Source organism: Mustelus asterias, chromosome 2 (assembly GCF_964213995.1).
Source record: "Mustelus asterias chromosome 2, sMusAst1.hap1.1, whole genome shotgun sequence".
NCBI lineage: Eukaryota > Metazoa > Chordata > Chondrichthyes > Carcharhiniformes > Triakidae > Mustelus > Mustelus asterias.
In genome coordinates, this window is record NC_135802.1 from 25,709,124 (window position 1) to 25,729,006 (window position 19,883).

General features: G+C 44.0%; 1 protein-coding gene across 5 annotated transcripts in view; it reads right to left on the reverse strand.

Moving 5' to 3' along the window:
- Positions 1–19,883, reverse strand: part of LOC144506461 (extended synaptotagmin-2-like) — a 227,166-nt gene that overhangs the window by 71,018 nt on the left and 136,265 nt on the right. For all 5 annotated transcript variants that reach the window (XM_078232654.1, XM_078232636.1, XM_078232628.1 and 2 more), the window contains exon 7: positions 17,411–17,466. In XM_078232654.1, the coding sequence (XP_078088780.1) occupies positions 17,411–17,466 (56 nt within the window). The remainder of the gene's footprint in view (positions 1–17,410; positions 17,467–19,883) is intronic.

Here is a 19,883-nt window from a genome sequence, read left to right on the forward strand (position 1 = left end):
TTTGCAGGCACAGTGCCTATGGGGGCACCTGAGAATGGGTCTAAAACACTCCCAGTTTCAAGTCCGCCCCGCACCTAGAATCAAAATGATAAAATAGGGCCCTATGCCTTAGTTAATAAAAGCAAGTCGACCGTAAGCCTTCTTAACCACATCATCCACCTGTCCTGTTACCTTAAGGGACTGGTGCACATGCACACCAAGGTACTCCTCAGCTTCCTGCCGTTCATTGTGTGCTTCCTCGCCTTTTTTTGTCCTGCCCAAGTGCATCACCTCACGCTTATCTGGATTGAATTCCATTTGCCACTGATCAGCCCATCTGATCAGTCCATCTATATCCTGCTGTAATCTAAGGCTATCTTCCTCACTATTTACCACTCCACCCATTTTCATACCATCCGCAAACTTACTGATCAACCCTCCTATATTCAGGTCTAAATCATTTATATAAACCACAAATAGCAAAGGCCTCAAACTGATTCCTGCAGGACCCCACTGGACACAGTCTTTCAGTCAGAAAAGAAAACCCCTCGACCATCACCCTCTGCTTCCTGCCACTCAGCCAATTCTGGATCCAATTTGCCAAATTTCCTTGGATCCCAAAGACCTTGGCTATCAGTCTTTCATGTGGGACCTTATCAACAGCCTTGCTCAAGTCCAAGTAGCCTATGTCAAATGCATTGCCCACATCTACACATCTGGTCAACTCTTCAAAACATTAAATAAAATTGGTCAGACTCAACCTCCCCTTTACAAAATTTTGTTTTTCAGAATTGCTTCCAATAGTTTCCCCACCACGGAGGTTAGACTGACTGGCCTGTAGTTTCCTAATTTATCCTTTCTTCCCTTATTGAATAATATTACCAGTCCTCTGGCATCTCTCCTGCGACCAGAGAGGAATCAAAAGTTGCCAGCGCCACTGCTATTTCCTCCCTTGCTTCACTCAATAGCCTAGGATACATTTCATCCGGCCATTGACATTTATTTACTTGTAAGCCTGCCAGACCACTAGGAACCTCCTCTCTAATGCATGCCCAGATAGTCTATTTTAACTTTGGTCAGAACTGATCCAGCTTGTCTTCAAAAAATGGATCAGAGAGTTTGGATGGGATCTTTCAGCCTCGCTCATCCCAGAAACAGAAAATTCCACCTGAGGTCAACGGATCTTTCCATGGTCTGCCCCTCACCCGCTCTGATTCCCGTGGCGGGCGGGATGGTAAAATTCACCCCTTTATGTCCAACAAGGTCCCTCTGTTTACAAAGGATGATACCTCTGGCAGTGCAGCACTCCCCAGCACTGCACTGTGACATCAGCCAATATTTTGTGATCAAGGCGGCAGCCACTGTCTTTTAAGGGAATAGTTCAAACATTTTAAGTAGAGCATAAGACAGGGCTATAGGGGAGAATAGGATTATATGTGGTGTCACAATGGTGTCATACTTGACACCACAATAAGCTTCTGGCCACGTAGCCATATAAATGGTGTGACTGCAAAACCAGATGAGAGGCTATGAATTCTGCGGCAAGTAACCCAGCTCCATCTACGAGTCAGGAGTGTGAGGAAATATTCTTCATTTGTGTGGATGAGCCCAGCTCCAACAACACTCAAGAAGCTTGACATCATGCAGGTATGATGGTATTGTGCTATAGTGACATATTTTATGTTTAAGGCAGGGCTGCTTTAAGAGTCAGTATTTTGTTACAAGTGTCGATTTGTCTGGGAAAACATGCAGCTTAAATGCTGAGAATGCAGGATAATAGTTGATTTTAGCCAGGAATGTGTCACTTTGTAGAGTTAATGGACTTTTAGTCTATTTAGGTTCTCCTTGGATTTTAGACTTGGTATGTAGAGTCATGTGAGTTTTGATTAGGTTGATTGACAGGGACAGAGTCATGTGGATAATGGGAGGAGCTAAGCTTGCAGGAACAAAACAGTTTCATTTTCATTTTAAAATAAAGATCAGTTGCTGCTTGGGGATGGTGGAAGAAAGCAGTGTCTGTCTGTCTCTTTCTCGGCAAGGTTTCTTAGGCAACATATTCCAAATCCACTGAAGGAGTTAAAAGTCATTGGATGCAGCGAGGTTCCTGCGAAACTGCTAGGGCTTCAAGCAATGGATAAGGGGGGTTTTGATAGACCACAAGAGGGTTGTAACTACATACATTACTTATTTCCAAATAACAGCCAAGGACTGCCCATAGAATCCCTACAATGCAGAAGGAGGCCACTTGGCCCATCAAGTCTGTACCAACCACAATCCCACCCAGGCCCTATACCCGTAACCCCACAGTCCCCCTGACACGAGGGGGCAAATTTCCATGGCCAATCAACCTAACGCGCACATCTCTGGAGTGTGGGAGGAAACCAGAGCACCCGGAGGAAACCCATGCAGACACAGTGAGAACATGCAAACTCCACACAGTCACCCGAGACCAGAATTGAACCCGTGTCCCTGGCGCTGTGAGACAGCAGTGCCAACCACTGTGCCACCATGCCGTCCCTAAAGTTTATTTATTAGTGTCACAAGTAGGCTTACATTAACAAAACAATGAAGTCACTGTGAAAATCCCCTCATTGCCACACTCTGGCATCTGTTCAGGTACACCGAGGGAGAATTTAGCATAGCCAATGCACGTCTTTTGGACTGTAGACCACAATATAGCTATAAGTCACTGCTCACCGGTTTCAGACCTTCAATGACCACAGACATCTGTTTGTTGATACTATAGCTATGTGTATGTGCCTTGTTGATGATTGGATATTGTAATTAGGCAAGCTAGAGTGACGGTAATGTGTTAATCAGAAATATTAATTCTGATTGCATATTTATTACCTTCAAAGGAGTGTACAATTTTGATTGGTGTATGTAAATTACTTCCAACTGAACTTAGGGTACATGTATGCCTTTCTTCTTGAAGTCTGTGGGTTACGTCGTGGATTCAGGCCTCCCTGCTCTAGTTTGAGTAAAGATCTTAAACAAGAACTGAGTGCCATCTGGTCTCTCGAGGGGAACAAAGAAACGATAAATGGAGAGCTTGTGTGAAGTTCCCTCACATCCACGACCACTACCATTGCGAAGGACAGAAACATGGGAACACCACCATCTGGAGGTTTCCGTCCAAGCCACTCGCCACCCTGACTTAGAAATACATCACTGTTCCTTTACTGTCACGGAGTCAAAATCCTGTTACTCCCTCCCTAACACTGTGGGCCCGATTTTATCATTGTGTTGCACCCGTTTTTGGGCGTGAAAACTTGGTAAAGTCGGGCGTGAGGCGAATAGCGCGATCAGTGCCTGCGCAGATTCCCCCTTTACCAAGGCCCAAAAATGGCTGCGATTGGAACCGTGTCCGAAACGGGCGCGACATCAATTTAAATGTATTTGCATGTATTTACATTGACTTAATGAGCTGGACGCCCAATCTTACCTGCGTTTCCCCCTTTACCATTGCCTTCACATGTCCAGATTCAGCGCGAAACAGCGTTCCAGCTTCTGAAGAGGTAAGTTCAGAGCTTCCAATGGCTCTCTCTAACTCAGATCGATGGTTGGGGGGGGGGAATCATTCTCTAGTCGGGTGGGGAAGGGGGGGGATCTCGGGTTTCGGGGGGGGGGAGGCTGCTGCCACTCTGCGGGCTATCAGTAAGGGGGCAGAGGGTCGTGATTGGTCTGGGTAGCGGGGGGAGGGGGGTGGATAAGGGGGACAGTTATGTTGTGGGGGTGGGGCGATATCTGTGGGGGGGCCATTGGTCCTGGGCCGCTTTATCTGCTTTTTGCGGGCCAGGAGCGATGTGACAGGGGAGCGTTTTTCAGATTTTCTTTCACCGCGCATACGCAGTTCAAAGCTCTGATCGGAGCAGCAGCGTTTCGGGCGCGATAAGCCCCGCCCACAGTGCGATTCGGACTCACGATTCTGTTTTCAGGCTGAGTGCATATGGGGAGACCTGCGAGCAGGTTTCCAAGTCAGATCTGAATTGCGCCCAGATTCAGCACTTAGAATCAAAATGGTAAAATAGACCTCTGTGGGTGTACCTTCATTACATGGACTGAAGGCAGCTCACTACCACCTTCTCAAGAGCAATTAGGGATGGGCAATAAATACTGGCCTAGCCAGCGACGGCCACATCCCATAAATTAATTACTTATTTTTTAATCCATACAATCACCAAGAACAGTAATCCAAATCATCCAAATTTCTACAGCCTGTGTCTTAATTTACACCAAGTTCTGTTCACTTGTTTGTTGACCTACATGGGTCCCGGTTATGCAACACAAAGATTTTAAAATTCTTATCCTTGTTTTCAAGTTTTGCCATGGCCTTAATCCTCCCTATCTTTGTAATCTCCTCCTGCCCCACTACCCTCCAAGTTATCTATCTACACTCTGCTAATTCTGGCCTCTTAAGCATCCCTGATATTAATTGCTTCATTAGTGAGCATGCATTCAGTTGCCGGAGCTCTAAGCTCTGAAATTCCCTCTCTACACCTCTGTGCCTCTATTGGATTTTCCTCCTTTAAGACGCTCTGTAAAATCAACCAAGCCTTTACACGTTGGCCCTAATATCACCCGATTTGGCTCTATTTCATATTTTGTTTCAAGGCATCTTATGACATGTTACTGTGTTAAAGGCACAATGAAATTACTTGTTATTGTGCCTTTGAATTGTTCAGGTAAAGAGTCATCAACAATGATATTTATATTGCACCTTTAACATGGTAAAACTCTCCAAGATGTTTCACAGGAACAGTATCGGATAAAATGTGCTGTCAAGCTATCAAGATATCCGGAAAGGTTCAGTTATTAAAGGTTCAGTTAAAAAGACAGGTTTTAGGGAGAGGTTTTTCTTTAAGGATGCAATGACAGTGCTCAGAGCCTAGGCTCTGTCAGCACTGCTGGCAATCATGGGTACAGGAAACCAGAAATGCACAAAAGGGTAGAACTGGATGAAGGGTTGAAGGGCTGGAAAAAGTTACAGAAATCATCACAGACAAATGGACAGAATTGCTTCCTTCAGTGTTGTACATGTATTTGCGTGGACAGCGAATTACTTCCTTAGGTACTGTAATTTCCAAGAATCAACTTAGACTATGTCCAATAACGGAGGGCAGCTGATAGCATCTTCTCTAATTAACTCTGGGGGGAATTAATTATTGGAAGAATCTTTGGTTCAGTCTCACTAGCGTGCCAAAACATTTTCATCTCTCATCTGACAGCCTACTTATTTTATATCACTCTACGATTTTCCTGGATCATTTTCATCTGTATTCGGATTGCAGATTTCTCTTTCCATGATAGGAGTTTTCAGACATACGACCTCGCTCGCCCGAGGCCAACGGAGAATTCCGTTGTGAGAGCCTCGCCCACCCCGATTCTGGGGCGGGGCGTGCCGGTAAAATTCCAGCCACAATTTCCATCCTGGCCAGTTCAGCAAATGGGGATCAAAACTGGGACCCGGTTTACAGACTTCAGTTGCTCAGTTCAATCACAAGATAGGAGAAGTCAACTGAACATAACAAGGCAAGGTCCCAGATGTGATCCCACCATATGTATTAAATCAACTGACATCAACCAGGGTAGTAGCAAGAGTACCTCCATTTGTCTATGCCCTGTTCTACAATGAAGAATATCAACAAAGATTTGTTATGGTATACATGTTTGGGGATACCTAGTTCAAACTTTTGAAGGAAACTAGCACTCTAAATGCTGATCATTCACTCTTAGCAACTAAAGGTGATCTCTTTTGGACTATAAAGTTTGGTCCTTCTAGACTATACTTTTATTCCTATCCAGGTGGTGCTTTAACTTACTAAACCAATTTAGAATGGACTAAAATAGATTGTAAAATAGATTAAAATGAGAAGTGGGGGGGGGGGGGGGGGGCGTCGATCAGTAGTGCTACATTGAAGAAACAAGAGCTGTGAAACATGGTTTAAAAGTGTTGCGGGTCAGGTGCTAAAAGTTGATCTTGTACCATTTTTAATACAACAGGGGTTAAATTGGTAATGAACATGAAAATGTACGTGGGAATACAAGTGCCAATATGTGTACCTGTTTAGTTTAATGCAGGCAACATGACAACTTAATGCTGCCTACTCACGTAAATATTGCTCAGAAAAGATAGGGAAGGAACAAAAGGGAGGTGGGGGTGGCAGTACAAATTCAGGATAGCTTTTAACAGAGAGGATGCACTTGAGGAGGCAAGGATAGCATCCATTTATTCAGAGCTAAGAAGCAAAACAGGATGATCATGTTTCTGGAAGTATTCTACAGACCTCCAAATAGTTAGCAAGAGACAGAAGAACAAATCTGCCAGGACGTCACAGAAATCTTCAAGAACTATAGAGTGGTGGTTTTGGGGATTTCATTAACCCAAATATCAGTTAGAATACAGCAAAGGATAAGGAGGGGGAGGAATTTAGGAAATGTGTTCAGGGGAACTTAAGTCCTTGACTAGTAGGTTCTGGGTTCAATGAGGAAGAGGCAGTATTGGATCTGGTGTTGGGAAATGAGGTGGACCAAGTGTCTGTAGGGAACATTTCAGAATGATCTTGGCATCATAAGGTTTAGAATAGAAGAGCAAGGAACAATCTAACTAGGAGTCCTAAATTGGAAGAGGACTACAGATCCCAAAGACTGACAGGAGAAGCAGTAACAGAACAATGAATTATGTTTAAGGAGGAGATGCCTTAGGGAGAGGTGAGATACATTCCAACAGTGAAAGGCAGAGGAATCAAAGTCAGGACTTCTTGGATGAAGACAAGGATAGAGAATGTAATGAAGCAAAGAAAAAGGGCATGATACATGTCAGGTGAATTCTTCAAGCAAGAACCAGGCAAAAATTTATAAGTTGAGGGGCGGTGAAGAGGAAAAGACTGACAAAGTGAACATATGAGACTTAAATGACAGTTAATATAAAAAGGAATTCAAGAAACCCAGTGTGTAAATGGGTAGGAATAAGCAAGGTGGACTTTTCAGGAAGTGATAAATGCTTAGAGCGTTTGTATGGATGTTTACTAAGGAAGCAACAACAGTAGTTCTGATGTCTGGAGTGAAAATTGGTAGGAAGGATGTCCTGGAAAGGAAAGCTCTGCTTACCGTGGCTGGGCCAGCATTTATTGCCCACTCCAAATTGCACAGAGGCCACTTCAGAGTTAACCACATTGCTATGAATCTGTAGTCACATGTAGGCCAGACCAGGTAAGGGTGGCAGATTTCCTTCCCTAAGGGACATTGGAGAACCAGAGGGGTTTTTACAACAATCAACAATGGTTTCATGCTTATTAGATTTTTAGTTCAAATTTCACCACTTGCGATGGTGGGATTAGAACCGGGTTCCAGAACATTACTCTGGTCTCTGGATTGCTAATCCAGTGATGCAAGCCATCCCGAACTGGCAAGGAGGCGCCACTCTCTCTCCAGATCGAGATGGCTTGCATCACAGGTTGCAAAAGGAGACGGGAGTGGAGATGGAAGGAGGGCTTGCAAAAATCGTCAAACCTTCCCTAGGTACAGGCTACTTGCCAGAGGATTGGAGAATGGCAAGCGTAACACACAATTAATTACAGGTCATTCCGTTTAACTTCGGTATTGAGTAAGATTGGAGTTAATTAAGGCAGCATGGATTTGTGAAAGGGAGATCATGCTTGCCTCACTGAACTGAATATTTTGATGAAGTAACAGAGAAGGTTGATGAAGGAAATGCAATGGGTATTGTCTAAATGAATTTTAAGAAAACATTTGACAAAGTACGATATAAAAGGCTGATTAACAAAATTGAGGCTCATGGAATAGTAGGGTGAGCGTGAACTTAGAACATAGAACATTACAGCACAGTAAGGCCCTTCGGCCCTCGATGTTGCGCCGACCAGTGGTACCAATCTAAAGCCCCTCTAATCTACACTATTCCAATATCATCCATATGTTTATCCAATAACCACTTGAACGCTCTCAACGTTGACGAGTCCACCACTGCTGCAGGCAGGGCATTCCATGCCCTTACTACTCTCTGAGTAAAGAACCAACCTCTAACATCTGTCCTATATCTCTCACCCCTCAATTTAAAGCTATGTCCCCTCGTGCTAGCCAACACCATCCGAGGAAAAAGGCTCTCACTATCCACCCTATCTAATCCTCTGATCATCTTGTATGCCTCTATTAAGTCACCTCTTAACCGTCTTCTCTCTAACGAAAACAACCTCAAGCCCCTCAGCCTTTCCTCATACGATTTTCCCACCATACCAGGCAACATCCTGGTAAATCTCCTCTGCACCCTTTCCAACACTTCCACATCTTTCCTATAATACAGCGACCAGAACTGTACGCAATACCCCAAATGCGGCCGCACCAGAGTTTTGTACAGTTGCAGCATGACCTCCTGGCTCCGAAACTCAATCCCTCTACCAATAAAAGCTAACACGCCGTACGCCTTCTTAACAACCCTATCAACCTGGGTGCCAACTTTCAGGGATCCATGCACATGGACACCCAGATCCCTCTGTTCATCCACACTACCAAGTATCTTACCATTAGCCCAGTACTCTGTATTCCTGGTACTCCTTCCAAAGTGAATCACCTCACACTTTTCCGCATTAAACTCCATTTGCCACCTCTCAGCCCAGCTCTGCAGCTTATCTATGTCCCTCTGTAACCTGCCACTTCCCTCCGCACTGTCTACAACTCCATCGACTTTAGTGTCATCCGCAAATTTACTAATCCATCCTTCTACGCCCTCAGCCAGGTCATTTACAAAAATGACAAACAGCAGTGGCCCCAAAACAGATCCTTGCGGTACACCACTAGTAACTGAACTCCAGGATGAATATTTCCCATCAACCACCACCCTTTGTTTTCTTACAGCTAGCCAATTCCTGATCCAAACCACTAAATCACCCTCAATCCCATGTGTCCGTATTTTCTGCAAAAGCTTACCATGGGGAACCTTATCAAACGCTTTGCTGAAATCCATATACACCACATCAACCGCTTTACCCTCATCCACCTCTTTGGTCACCTTCTCAAAGAACTCAATAAGGTTTGTGAGGCACGACCTACCCTTCACAAAACCGTGCCGACTATCCCTAATCAAATTATTCCTTTCTAGGTGATTATAAATCCTATCTCTTATAATCCTTTCCAATACTTTGCCCACAACAGAAGTAAGGCTCACTGGTCTATAATTACCAGGGTTGTCCCTACTCCCCTTCTTTAACATTTGCTATCCTCCAGTCTTCTGGCACTGTTCCTGTAGATAATGACGACACATAGATCAAAGCCAAAGGCTCTGCAATCTCCTCTCTAGCCTCCCAGAGAATCCTAGGATAAATCCCATCCGGCCCAGGGGACTTATCTATTTTTACCCTTTCCAGAATTGCTAACAGCTCCTCATGAACATCAATCCCATCCAGTCCAACAGCCTGCATCTCAGTACTCCCCTCAACAACACTGTCCCTCTCCAGTGTGAATACCGACGAAAACTATTCATTTAGTGCCTCTCCTATCTCTTCAGACTCCACGCACAATTTCCCACTCCTGTCCTTGACTGGCCCTAATCTTACCCTAGTCATTCTTTTACTCCTGACATACCTATAGAAAGCTTTAGGGTTTTCCTTGATCCTACCCACCAAAGACTTCTCATGTCCCCTCCTGGCTCTTCTTAACTCTTTCTTTAGGTCCTTCCTGGCTAACTTGTAACTCTCAAGCGCCCTAACTGAGCCTTCACTTGGATAAACTTGGACAAAATAATTAGCTTGAGAGAAAACAGCAAGTCATAGTAAACTGCTGCTTTTCAGACTGAAGGATGGTAGAGAGTAGTGTTCCCCAAAGGTCCATGTCAGGGCCACTGTTTCACTTGATATATATATTATATATGGAAAACAAGAGTAAAATTTCAAAATTTGTTGATGATATCGAACTGAAAAAGGTGGCAAAAAGTGAGAATGATACAAATTGACAGCAACAGTGTGTATAGGCTTGCAGAATGGGCAAACAAGGCTAGGTGGGGGGGGGGGGGGGAAAGAAGAAATAAAAACGGCCGTGATCCTGATGCTCGCTCTACAGCCATTTAATGTTAGGAGCAGCATTAACTGGTTGGAGGTGGGACTACTGCCCCGCCCTCGGGAGGAAACCACATCTTAGAAAGCTGCCAGCCAAATGGATGGTCAGCACCTCTGTAGTCGCAGTAGCACCAACGGGATAGGCGGCAGCTGCTAGGATTACAAGCAGTTCCACCATGCTGTTGGAACCCAGACTGACAGGCAAGTCCAGGGTCTCAGTGTTGCCAAGATGGTATGTCCATTCAAGAGCAATTTGAGAGGCACAGGATTGTCTCTGATGGCTCTACGAGGCCTGCAAAAGGAAGCTACCCCACCCCAAACTTTGTGCGATACCAGTCCACACAGCTAAAGCTGTTGGCTTCCCACTAACTGGCTATTTAAGGGCCTCAATGAGCCCAAAGACAGGCAGACTGCTCAACGACTCCCTCACCCTGTTCATGAGGGTGGCACGGTGGCACAGTGGTTAGCACTGCTGCCTCACAGCTCCAGGGACCTGGGTTCGATTCCCATCTTGGGTGACTGTCTGTGTGGAGTTTGCATATTCTCCCCGCGTCTGCATGCGTTTCCTCCGGGTGCTCCAGTTTCCTCCCACGGTCCAAAGATGTGCGGGTTAGGTTGATTGGTCATGATAAGTTGCCCCTTAGTGTCCAGGGATGCGTAGGTTAGAGGGATTAGAGGGGTTAATGTGTGGGCTTACGGGGATAGGGCCTGGGTGGGATGGTGGTTGGTGCAGACTCGATGGGCTGAATGGCCTCCTTCTGTACTGTGGGGATTCTATGACTTCTATGACATTGCAAGCACGGGCAGGTAGGTGGGCAGGTGGTGGGCACTGCACCCACTGGATTTTGCATGCCACATGGCTTTCAAACCCACCAAAAAGAGGAGTCCATCACTATCTGTAACATGAGTCTGAAGCAGTTTGGGATTGCTATGCTATCTTTGTGCTCGTTAAGGAGACTAATCTTACGCTGTGACTAAAATCACCAACTCCAGAACTTCGAATCAAAGGAGAAACAGCCAATTTGTCCAACAATGATTCACAACAAATAATATAATTTCTCACTTCCTACCTAATACATAACTTACTTCTACCAAAGTAGAAGGTTTTGAAGGAGCTGTGTCTTTATGTGTGAAGCTCTTCCAATACACATGTACAGTTAAACACAGACGCAGTATTTTTCCATTCCTGATAATGTAACTAGGGTACAAAGTGTGTGTCTGATTAACTAATTTAAAAAATATTAACTGAAGGAAACATGCAGTGACTTGGGTAAGGCAGGTTTTATACACAAAACTGAAAGTTTACTTTGGTTGGGGATCACCTCGGGGACTAAGAAATACTAAAGCAAGCTGCACCATTAATAAAATGTACATCATGGGCTGAGTTTTCATGTTGGATGTGCAAAACGCTAGTTGGGTCCTTTCCCAACTTTCAAAACGTACATTAACTCATGACTGACTTTGCTTGCCATTTTTATTTTTCTCACTCAGGGTGTGAAGGCGGGTTGGTTAGAAGGCCCACCTCGGTCCTTGGAGACAGAAGACCAGCTCCCAACATGGTTTAAATGACTCCCCAAATGTCCCACCCACCTTCCATACCCCCTATGAGCTCTGTGTAACCCCAGATGACCAATGTCATCCCATGCCCCCATTTATCCTCCAAACCCGCTCACCCAATATCCATTATGTACAGCCCTTGGGAGCTATGCAATAGCAATGCAATGTGGTTGTTAAAAAAAGAAACATGTGACAATCTAAACAAAACCCCAAGTCAAAAAATCTGTCATTGATACTGTAAAAACTGTACTCCCATAGAAAAAGTTTAAATCCTTAAGTGTAACCAAACAGCCATGTACTCAGGAACCATATCAAAGGCAGATTATGTTATTACAATCTCTTAAAACTGTCAATTATTCCCTAGCAGCTGTGTCAATAGACCACTTGCTAAGCTCAGGACATTCTCAGATTTTGGGAATTTAGCACTCATAATAGCCACAGATGATCACAGCTCCAGACACTGAAAGACCAGATGGTGTTTCATTTACATTTCGAAGCAGATTGTCTGTCAATTAACAGAGTAGAACAGGTGGTTCGATTTTTAAAAACATTTAACACTATGGCAATATTTTTTGCAAAGCAAAAGATAACTTGACATTTAGATCTCAGTCCAAAACATGACAGGTGAGTTTCCCAGCAGTTTTTTTTAAAAACAGTACTGAATGCTTTATTGAACTTTCTCTATTGGGCAAAAATGCTGTAATGCATGTCAACACTTACACGATGCTGGTTAATTTACCTTTGCAAAACAGAGCCCCATGAGCAATCGTTGCCTGAAAAACACACCTACATTACAATATAGCACCTAATATTTGAAGGTGTTAAAATACTTTAACTTACCTGCAAGGAAGAACATAAGAACATAAGAAATAGGAGCAGGAGTAGGCCATCTAGCCCCTCGAGCCTGCCCCGCCATTCAATAAGATCATGGCTGATCTGACGTGGATCAGTACCACTTACCCGCCTGATCCCCATAACCCTTAATTCCCTTACCGCTCAGGAATCCATCCATCCGCACTTTAAACATATTCAGCGAGGTAGCCTCCACCACCTCAGTGGGCAGAGAATTCCAGAGATTCACCACCCTCTGGGAGAAGAAGTTCCTCCTCAACTCTGTCTTAAACCGACCCCCCTTTATTTTGAGGCTGTGTCCTCTAGTTTTAACTTCCTTACTAAGTGGAAAGAATCTCTCCGCCTCCACCCTATCCAGCCCCCGCATTATCTTATAAGTCTCCATAAGATCCCCCCTCATCCTTCTAAACTCCAACGAGTACAAACCCAATCTCCTCAGCCTCTCCTCATAATCCAAACCCCTCATCTCCGGTATCAACCTGGTGAACCTTCTCTGCACTCCCTCCAATGCCAATATATCCTTCCTCATATAAGGGGACCAATACTGCACACAGTATTCCAGCTGCGGCCTCACCAATGCCCTGTACAGGTGCATCAAGACATCCCTGCTTTTATATTCTATCCCCCTCGCAATATAGGCCAACATCCCATTTGCCTTCTTGATCACCTGTTGTACCTGCAGACTGGGCTTTTGCGTCTCATGCACAAGGACCCCCAGGTCCCTTCGCACGGTAGCATGTTTTAATTTGTTTCCATTGAGATAGTAATCCCATTTGTTATTATTTCCTCCAAAGTGTATAACCTCGCATTTATCAACGTTATACTCCATTTGCCATATCCTCGCCCACTCACTCAGCCTGTCCAAATCTCTCTGCAGATCTTCTCCGTCCTCCACACGATTCACTTTTCCACTTATCTTTGTGTCGTCTGCAAACTTCGTTACCCTACACTCCGTCCCCTCCTCCAGATCATCTATATAAATGGTAAACAGTTGCGGCCCGAGTACCGATCCCTGCGGCACGCCACTAGTTACCTTCCTCCAACCAGAAAAACACCCATTTATTCCGACTGATCCTGACTCCTCACTCCTCAGTGAGATCCTGACTCCTCAGCAGAAATCCCCCAACAATTAGACACTCTCCAAGGGAGTGTTTTTTTTGTTCTTCCAAAACCTTCACCAACCCATGAAAAAGTATACAAGAGGAAATACAATTTTCCTGTAATCCCCGCAATGGAGGTCCTCAAGAGGTGTGTGGATGTTTTTCACCTGAACCATGAAAATGCAATACAAAAATGCCATGGCTTTTGAAAGGCATGGGAAAATTGCTTGCAAAAAAAAGTTCCACATTTTGAAAGCTGATTCCCATTTCCAAGAGGATTGGAAAATCTAAAATAAACTTTTATTTATTAGTCGCAAGTAGGCTTACATTCACACTACAATGAAGTTACTGTGAAAATGCCCTAGTCACCACACTCCGGCACCTGTTCGGGTACACTGAGGGAGAATTTAGCATGGCCAATGCACCTAACCAGCACGTCTTTCAGACTGTAGGAGGAAACCAAAGCACCTGGAGGAAACCCACGCAGACATGGAAAGCACGTGCAGACTCCGCACAGACAGTGACCCAAGCCGGGAATCAAACCCGGGTCTCTGGCGCTGTGAGGCAGCAGTGCTAACCACTGTGCCACCCCAATCTAGCCCAATATGTCTATAACATGACACAGCGCAACTCTGACTGTATGTGAAGAAATTCAAAATGAGTAAGAGGGAGAAAAGACATGAGAAATACATTCTAAATTTGCCCAGATTAGCAATGGTTAAGCACAGGGAAACAATATGAGTAATCAAGGCACTCCTTTGTTGTCAAAGCCCCACCCACTTACCGTTCCTAAGGTAAGCAAGCAAAATCAATTTTAAGGAGGAACGCACAAAAATATTTAATGATTTGATGTTCTAGAATAGAGGTTTTCTATAGAAGTTTTTTTTTACTGCGGTGCATTAGGAGCCAGCAAGCTTATTGCCAACTAAACCATCTAATTCTCTGCACGATTGAGTACAGAGGAAATAATTTCTGTCAAGTGTTCTCTTGTTGCAACAAAATGATTCCACAGCTTGCAGAGACAGGGGCCTGAAATTTTAGGTTCATGGACTGGAACTTCTCTGGGATCCTGCTGATCCCACTCCACAGGCGATTTTACAGTCAGGGTGGGGAGAACGCACTGGGACACGCAAGGGCCTTATCCCGCTCAGCCTTGATTTTCAGGCTGGAGGGTGTGGGAAACCTCAGTATGGGAGTAAATAAAGTTCAGATCTTTGATCTTGGGCAGGAAGGTGATGTTTTATTGTATTCATTCGTGGGACATGGGCGTCGCTGGCTGGCCAGCATTTATTGCCCATCCCTAGTTGCCCTTGGAGGGCAGTTGAGAGTCAACCAAATTGCTGTGGCTCTGGAGTCACATGTAGGCCAGGCCAGGTAAAGACGGCAGATTTCCTTCCCTAAAAGGACATTAGTGAACCAAATGGATTTTCCAACAACCCACAATGATTTCATAGTCATCAGTAGATTCTTATTTCCAGGTTATTTTTATTGAATCAAAATTCCCCACCAACTGCCGTTGCGGGATTCGAACCGGGGTCCCCAGAACATTAGCCGAGTTTCTGGATTAATAGTCTAGCGATAATACCACTAGGCCATCGCCTCCCAAGTGTGCAGGGTCGCTCCATCATCAGAAGCCCCCATCTGACTAGGGTGACCTCCCATCACAGACAGGATAGCTCTGGACCTTCCACACCTGCTCCCCCCACTTACTATCCCCCGCTAACTGAATTGTCCCCCTTCATAACTCTTCCAGGCATCCCCTACCCTCCCCTTCGCAGGACCCCTGCCACTTAATTTCAAACTGGCTCCCTGCACTTCTTGCCATCGCCATGTCTCTATTGGCTACTACAGCACTGTGCCTGGATGGGCTTGGAGAGATCTCGGCTAATCTGAATGGCGAGCAGCTCTCCAAAGTGGGACTTCCTTCGAAGCACAGAAGTCCTGCCTGTTGGCAATCAACGCTCATTTGAGCGTAAAATGGCAGCAAGACTGTTGAAGTCTGCAGGGATATGTTCCCTGCTGACTCTCCAGATAGAGTCCCTGCCATGGAAAAATTCAGGGCATTTGGTAACCTATGAGTTTTACTGCCTTGTTATGCCACTTGGGAACTATTTTAAAATATTATTACTGACATGGCTATTGTCTTGATAATATTCAATACTGATTAGACCAAAATATTTTCCTTTTGAAACTGTGCTACTACTATAGTTGAAAAACAGAAACCAAACGGACAAGCTGCAGGATATACAAATTTATTTTACATCTAGTTCATTGCACTGGATTGAATAAACACTTTTTTGTACGTTAAAGCTTAACACATTCTTGGCTGCGCAATGCACACTTGGTTGCACTACATCCTAAAACAGCAATCCCATGTTACCTGATAATTACATTCGGCATTAAGCACTTTGGGGCAACTCTATCTGAAATTAACCTAACATGCTTCTCAGTGCACAAATAATTGCATTATTCTCAGAAATTAAATAGCTGTTGTAATGCACCTGCATTGTGTACAAACATTAATCTGTTAACACCCAGCCCTCTTAACATGGATATCGTGAACAGTCCTATTCTTTACTAATATCCCAAAGGGCTTTTCCATAAATGGAACAATTTTAAACTGCAGCTCATGGCAAAACTGCTTGTTTACTGATGCAGAGCAGCACCGTGGGAGTAGCCTTTGGCTTGGTAAGCCATGTATTACAGGGAAACTAGTGGATTAAACAAAATACAGACCCTTAACAACCAACAATGTTTAAGCTACAGCCTGCAACTCAATAGCCTGCTCTCCCAATGAACTGCCATTATTATAATATACTTTCTACTTTTCTTTAATTTAGTAATTCTCAAGATAGGAGTGTCACAAGCAAGACTGGAATTCATTACTCATCTCGAGTTGTCCTCAAGAAGGTGATGGTGAGTCAACTTCTTGAAACATTGTAGTCCGTGTGGTAAAGGCACTCCCACAGTCCTGTTTAGAGAGTTCCAAGGATTTGACCTGGTGATGATGTAGGAATATAGAGATATTTCCACTCGCTGGGAACCCAAAGCTTGGGTATTAAGTACAAGATAGTCACTAACATAAGAAATTAAGAAGAAACATATTTACTCAAGAGTGGTCAGAACGTAGTTGTGTTGAATAGCATAGATGCACTAAATAGAATGTGCATGAGGGATTGCACATGTTATGTCTTGTGCCCATAATATTTGTCCAATCTCTCCTATTTCCCACCTATCCCTGACCTACTTTGCTCCACCTCATCTTAAACAGTGTAAAACCCATCACATTTCTCCCTCTCTTTAGTTCTGAAGAGTCATACAGACTCAAAACTTTGGGAGGGATTTTTGTGCCCCCTGCAACATGCTTTGCAGCAGCAGACCACCACTGGCTGATGGTGGGATTTTCTGATCCCACCGATGTCAACGGGATTGCCCAGCAGCAGGAGTTTGCCGCCGGCAGGACCAGAAGATCCTGCCGGTGAGAACAACCAGACTTTAACTCGGTTTCCTCTCCACAGATGCAGTCAGACCGACTGAGTCTTACAGCATTTCCTGACATTATTTTAGGAAGTTAGTTGGAAAAGTATCACGTCTTATGTAAACACCAAGAGGAAATTGTTTCAGCTTAAATGTATGTTTCCATTGACAAATATCCAGAATTCTTTTGGGGAAACCTTAAACTCTCAGGCCTATTGCTGTTCGTTCATTACATCAAATTTTCCAGTACTTGCACCTTCATAATCCATTGCAAAATCTAACTTTAAAACTAAACCTCTTTCCAGTCTCAAGTGTGTAAAATGCCAAACAAGGAACTGATGAACCCTACAGAAACATCTCAAAAGATTCTGCACTTACTCCAGTCCAGGAACGTCCAGAAGATTTGTCAGCCCTGTCCAGTTAATTTCAAGTATCTGGTGATTAAAAACAGGGAGAATTATTCTCAGCACATAACTTTCAAAAAGCAACAAAGGGTTGTGAAGTTGGTTGAAAATAAAAACATCGAGTGCCAGTAATTAGCTGTGTATCACGGCAAGCAAGGAATTCCTTCCTTTGTTTTTAACATGTTTATTTGAAAAGTTGAGAGATTAATGTTCTCCCAAGAATATAAAACTTTAATTTTGCAGAAATGTTCGATATGTCAGACCTGAGCTATTTAAAATCATCAACCGAATCCAAAGATTAAAAACTACAGGTTTTTGCCATAAAAGCACAGAATATACGAGTCTGGTTTTGCCATTTTGAATGTTTTAATCATCCGGGTCCGGGTCCATAGGACTCTTAAATCGGCCTCGCAAGTGGAGGATGCGGTCAAGAAGGCGTACGGCGTACTGGCCTTCATTAATCGAGGGATTGAGTTTAGGAGTCGGGAGATAATGCTGCAGCTTTATAGGACCCTGGTTAGACCCCACTTGGAGTACTGCGCGCAGTTCTGGTCACCTCATTACAGGAAAGATGTTGAAGCCATTGAAAGGGTGCAGAGGAGATTTACAAGGATGTTGCCTGGATTGGGGGGCATGCCTTATGAGGATAGGTTGAGGGAGCTTGGTCTCTTCTCCCTGGAGAGACGAAGGATGAGAGGTGACCTGATAGAGGTTTACAAGATGTTGAGAGGTCTGGATAGGGTAGACTCCCAGAGGCTATTTCCAAGGGCTGAAATGGTTGCTACGAGAGGACACAGGTTTAAGGTGCTGGGGGGTAGGTACAGAGGAGATGTCAGGGGTAAGTTTTTCACTCAGAGGGTGGTGGGTGAGTGGAATCGGCTGACGTCGGTGGTGGTGGAGGCAAACTCGTTGGGGTCTTTTAAGAGACTTCTGGATGAGTACATGGGATTTAATGGGATTGAGGGCTATAGATAGGCCTAGAGGTGGGGATGTGATCGGCGCAACTTGTGGGCCGAAGGGCCTGTTTGTGCTGTGGCTTTCTATGTTCTATGTTCTATCATATTGCACGTATACATAAGATTACCAACTATGATGTTATCACTGCAAGTTTATCAAGTGAAACAGTTCATTGCTGGAAAAGAAGAGATGGTACTTGCTAAAACATAGTTTAAACAAGACTGAAGGCTATTGAAGTAACATTTCCAAAAATACTTCAAGGGTTACATTTTCAAACTCCATTTCAAATGTTTTTAAACACAGGAATTGAAAATCTTCAATAAATTTTAACTGTTACAAGTTTTTCTTGAGGGATTTATATTAATGTGAAGACCAGATTGTTTAAGTGTGACGCTGGTAAAATAAAGTGTGGTAAAATAATCCCACGTGGGTTAAATTCGTCCTTTACTTTGTTGCTGGTGTAGGTTTTGATATTGTATGTTACTAATGTCACACATCACTTAGCAGCTGTGAAAAGGTTTTAGGGCAAATCACCACAAAATCTCGATTTACTGAAGTGTTGCTTCATAGTGGTATTATCGCTAGACTATTAATCCAGAAACTCAGCTAATGTTCTGGGTTCCCGGGTTCGAAACCTGCCATGGCAGGAATTTTAATTCAATAAAAAAATATCTGGAGTTAAGAAACTACTGATGACCACGAAGCCATTGTCGTTTGTCGGAAAAACCCATCTGATTCGCTGATGAGCTTTAGGGAAGGAAATCTGCCGTCCTTACTTGGTCTGGCCTACATGTGACTCCAGAGCCACAGCAATGTGGTTGACTCGCAACTGTTCTCTGAAATGGCCTCAGTTCCAAGACAATTAGGGATGGGCAACAAATGCTGGCCCAGCCAGTAACGCCAACATCCTATAAAAGAATTAACTTATTTATTAACTCCTAAATTTAGATACTTGCATTTATTTATTTGAAGGTTACTTCTTATTCTTTCCTTTATCCTTGCTTTTCCTAGTCACCACAAAAGCTAATATCCCCTGGCATTCTTCACAATCTTGCAAAGCAGATCAAATCAGCAAATGACAGGATCGCTGCTAGGATTTCATGCATTTTCCATTTAAACACAAAAGGCTGGTCTTGCTCCTGTATCACACTGTGAAATTATTTTACTGTGCTTAAACCAATCACAGCTTCCTGTGGATTAGTAATGGTCGCAATTCTCCCGAATGAAATCTAAGTGCTGCCTCCGACAGGAAAATCGGTGCATTTTCCACTGGCAGCTCTACTGAGGTGGGATTCAACAACATTAAAACAGAAAAGAATGCCCCCATTGTGAATCACACCGCGCCAATCGCGCCAGATGTGCGAGGCTCCCGAATCGGTGATCGGCTGACATTTACAAACACATCCTGCTTTTCCTTCTGGCAGAATAACTGAAGGAAGAGTAACCCAGTCTCACATTAATGCAGGACGCAATTCATGTTAGATCATTTA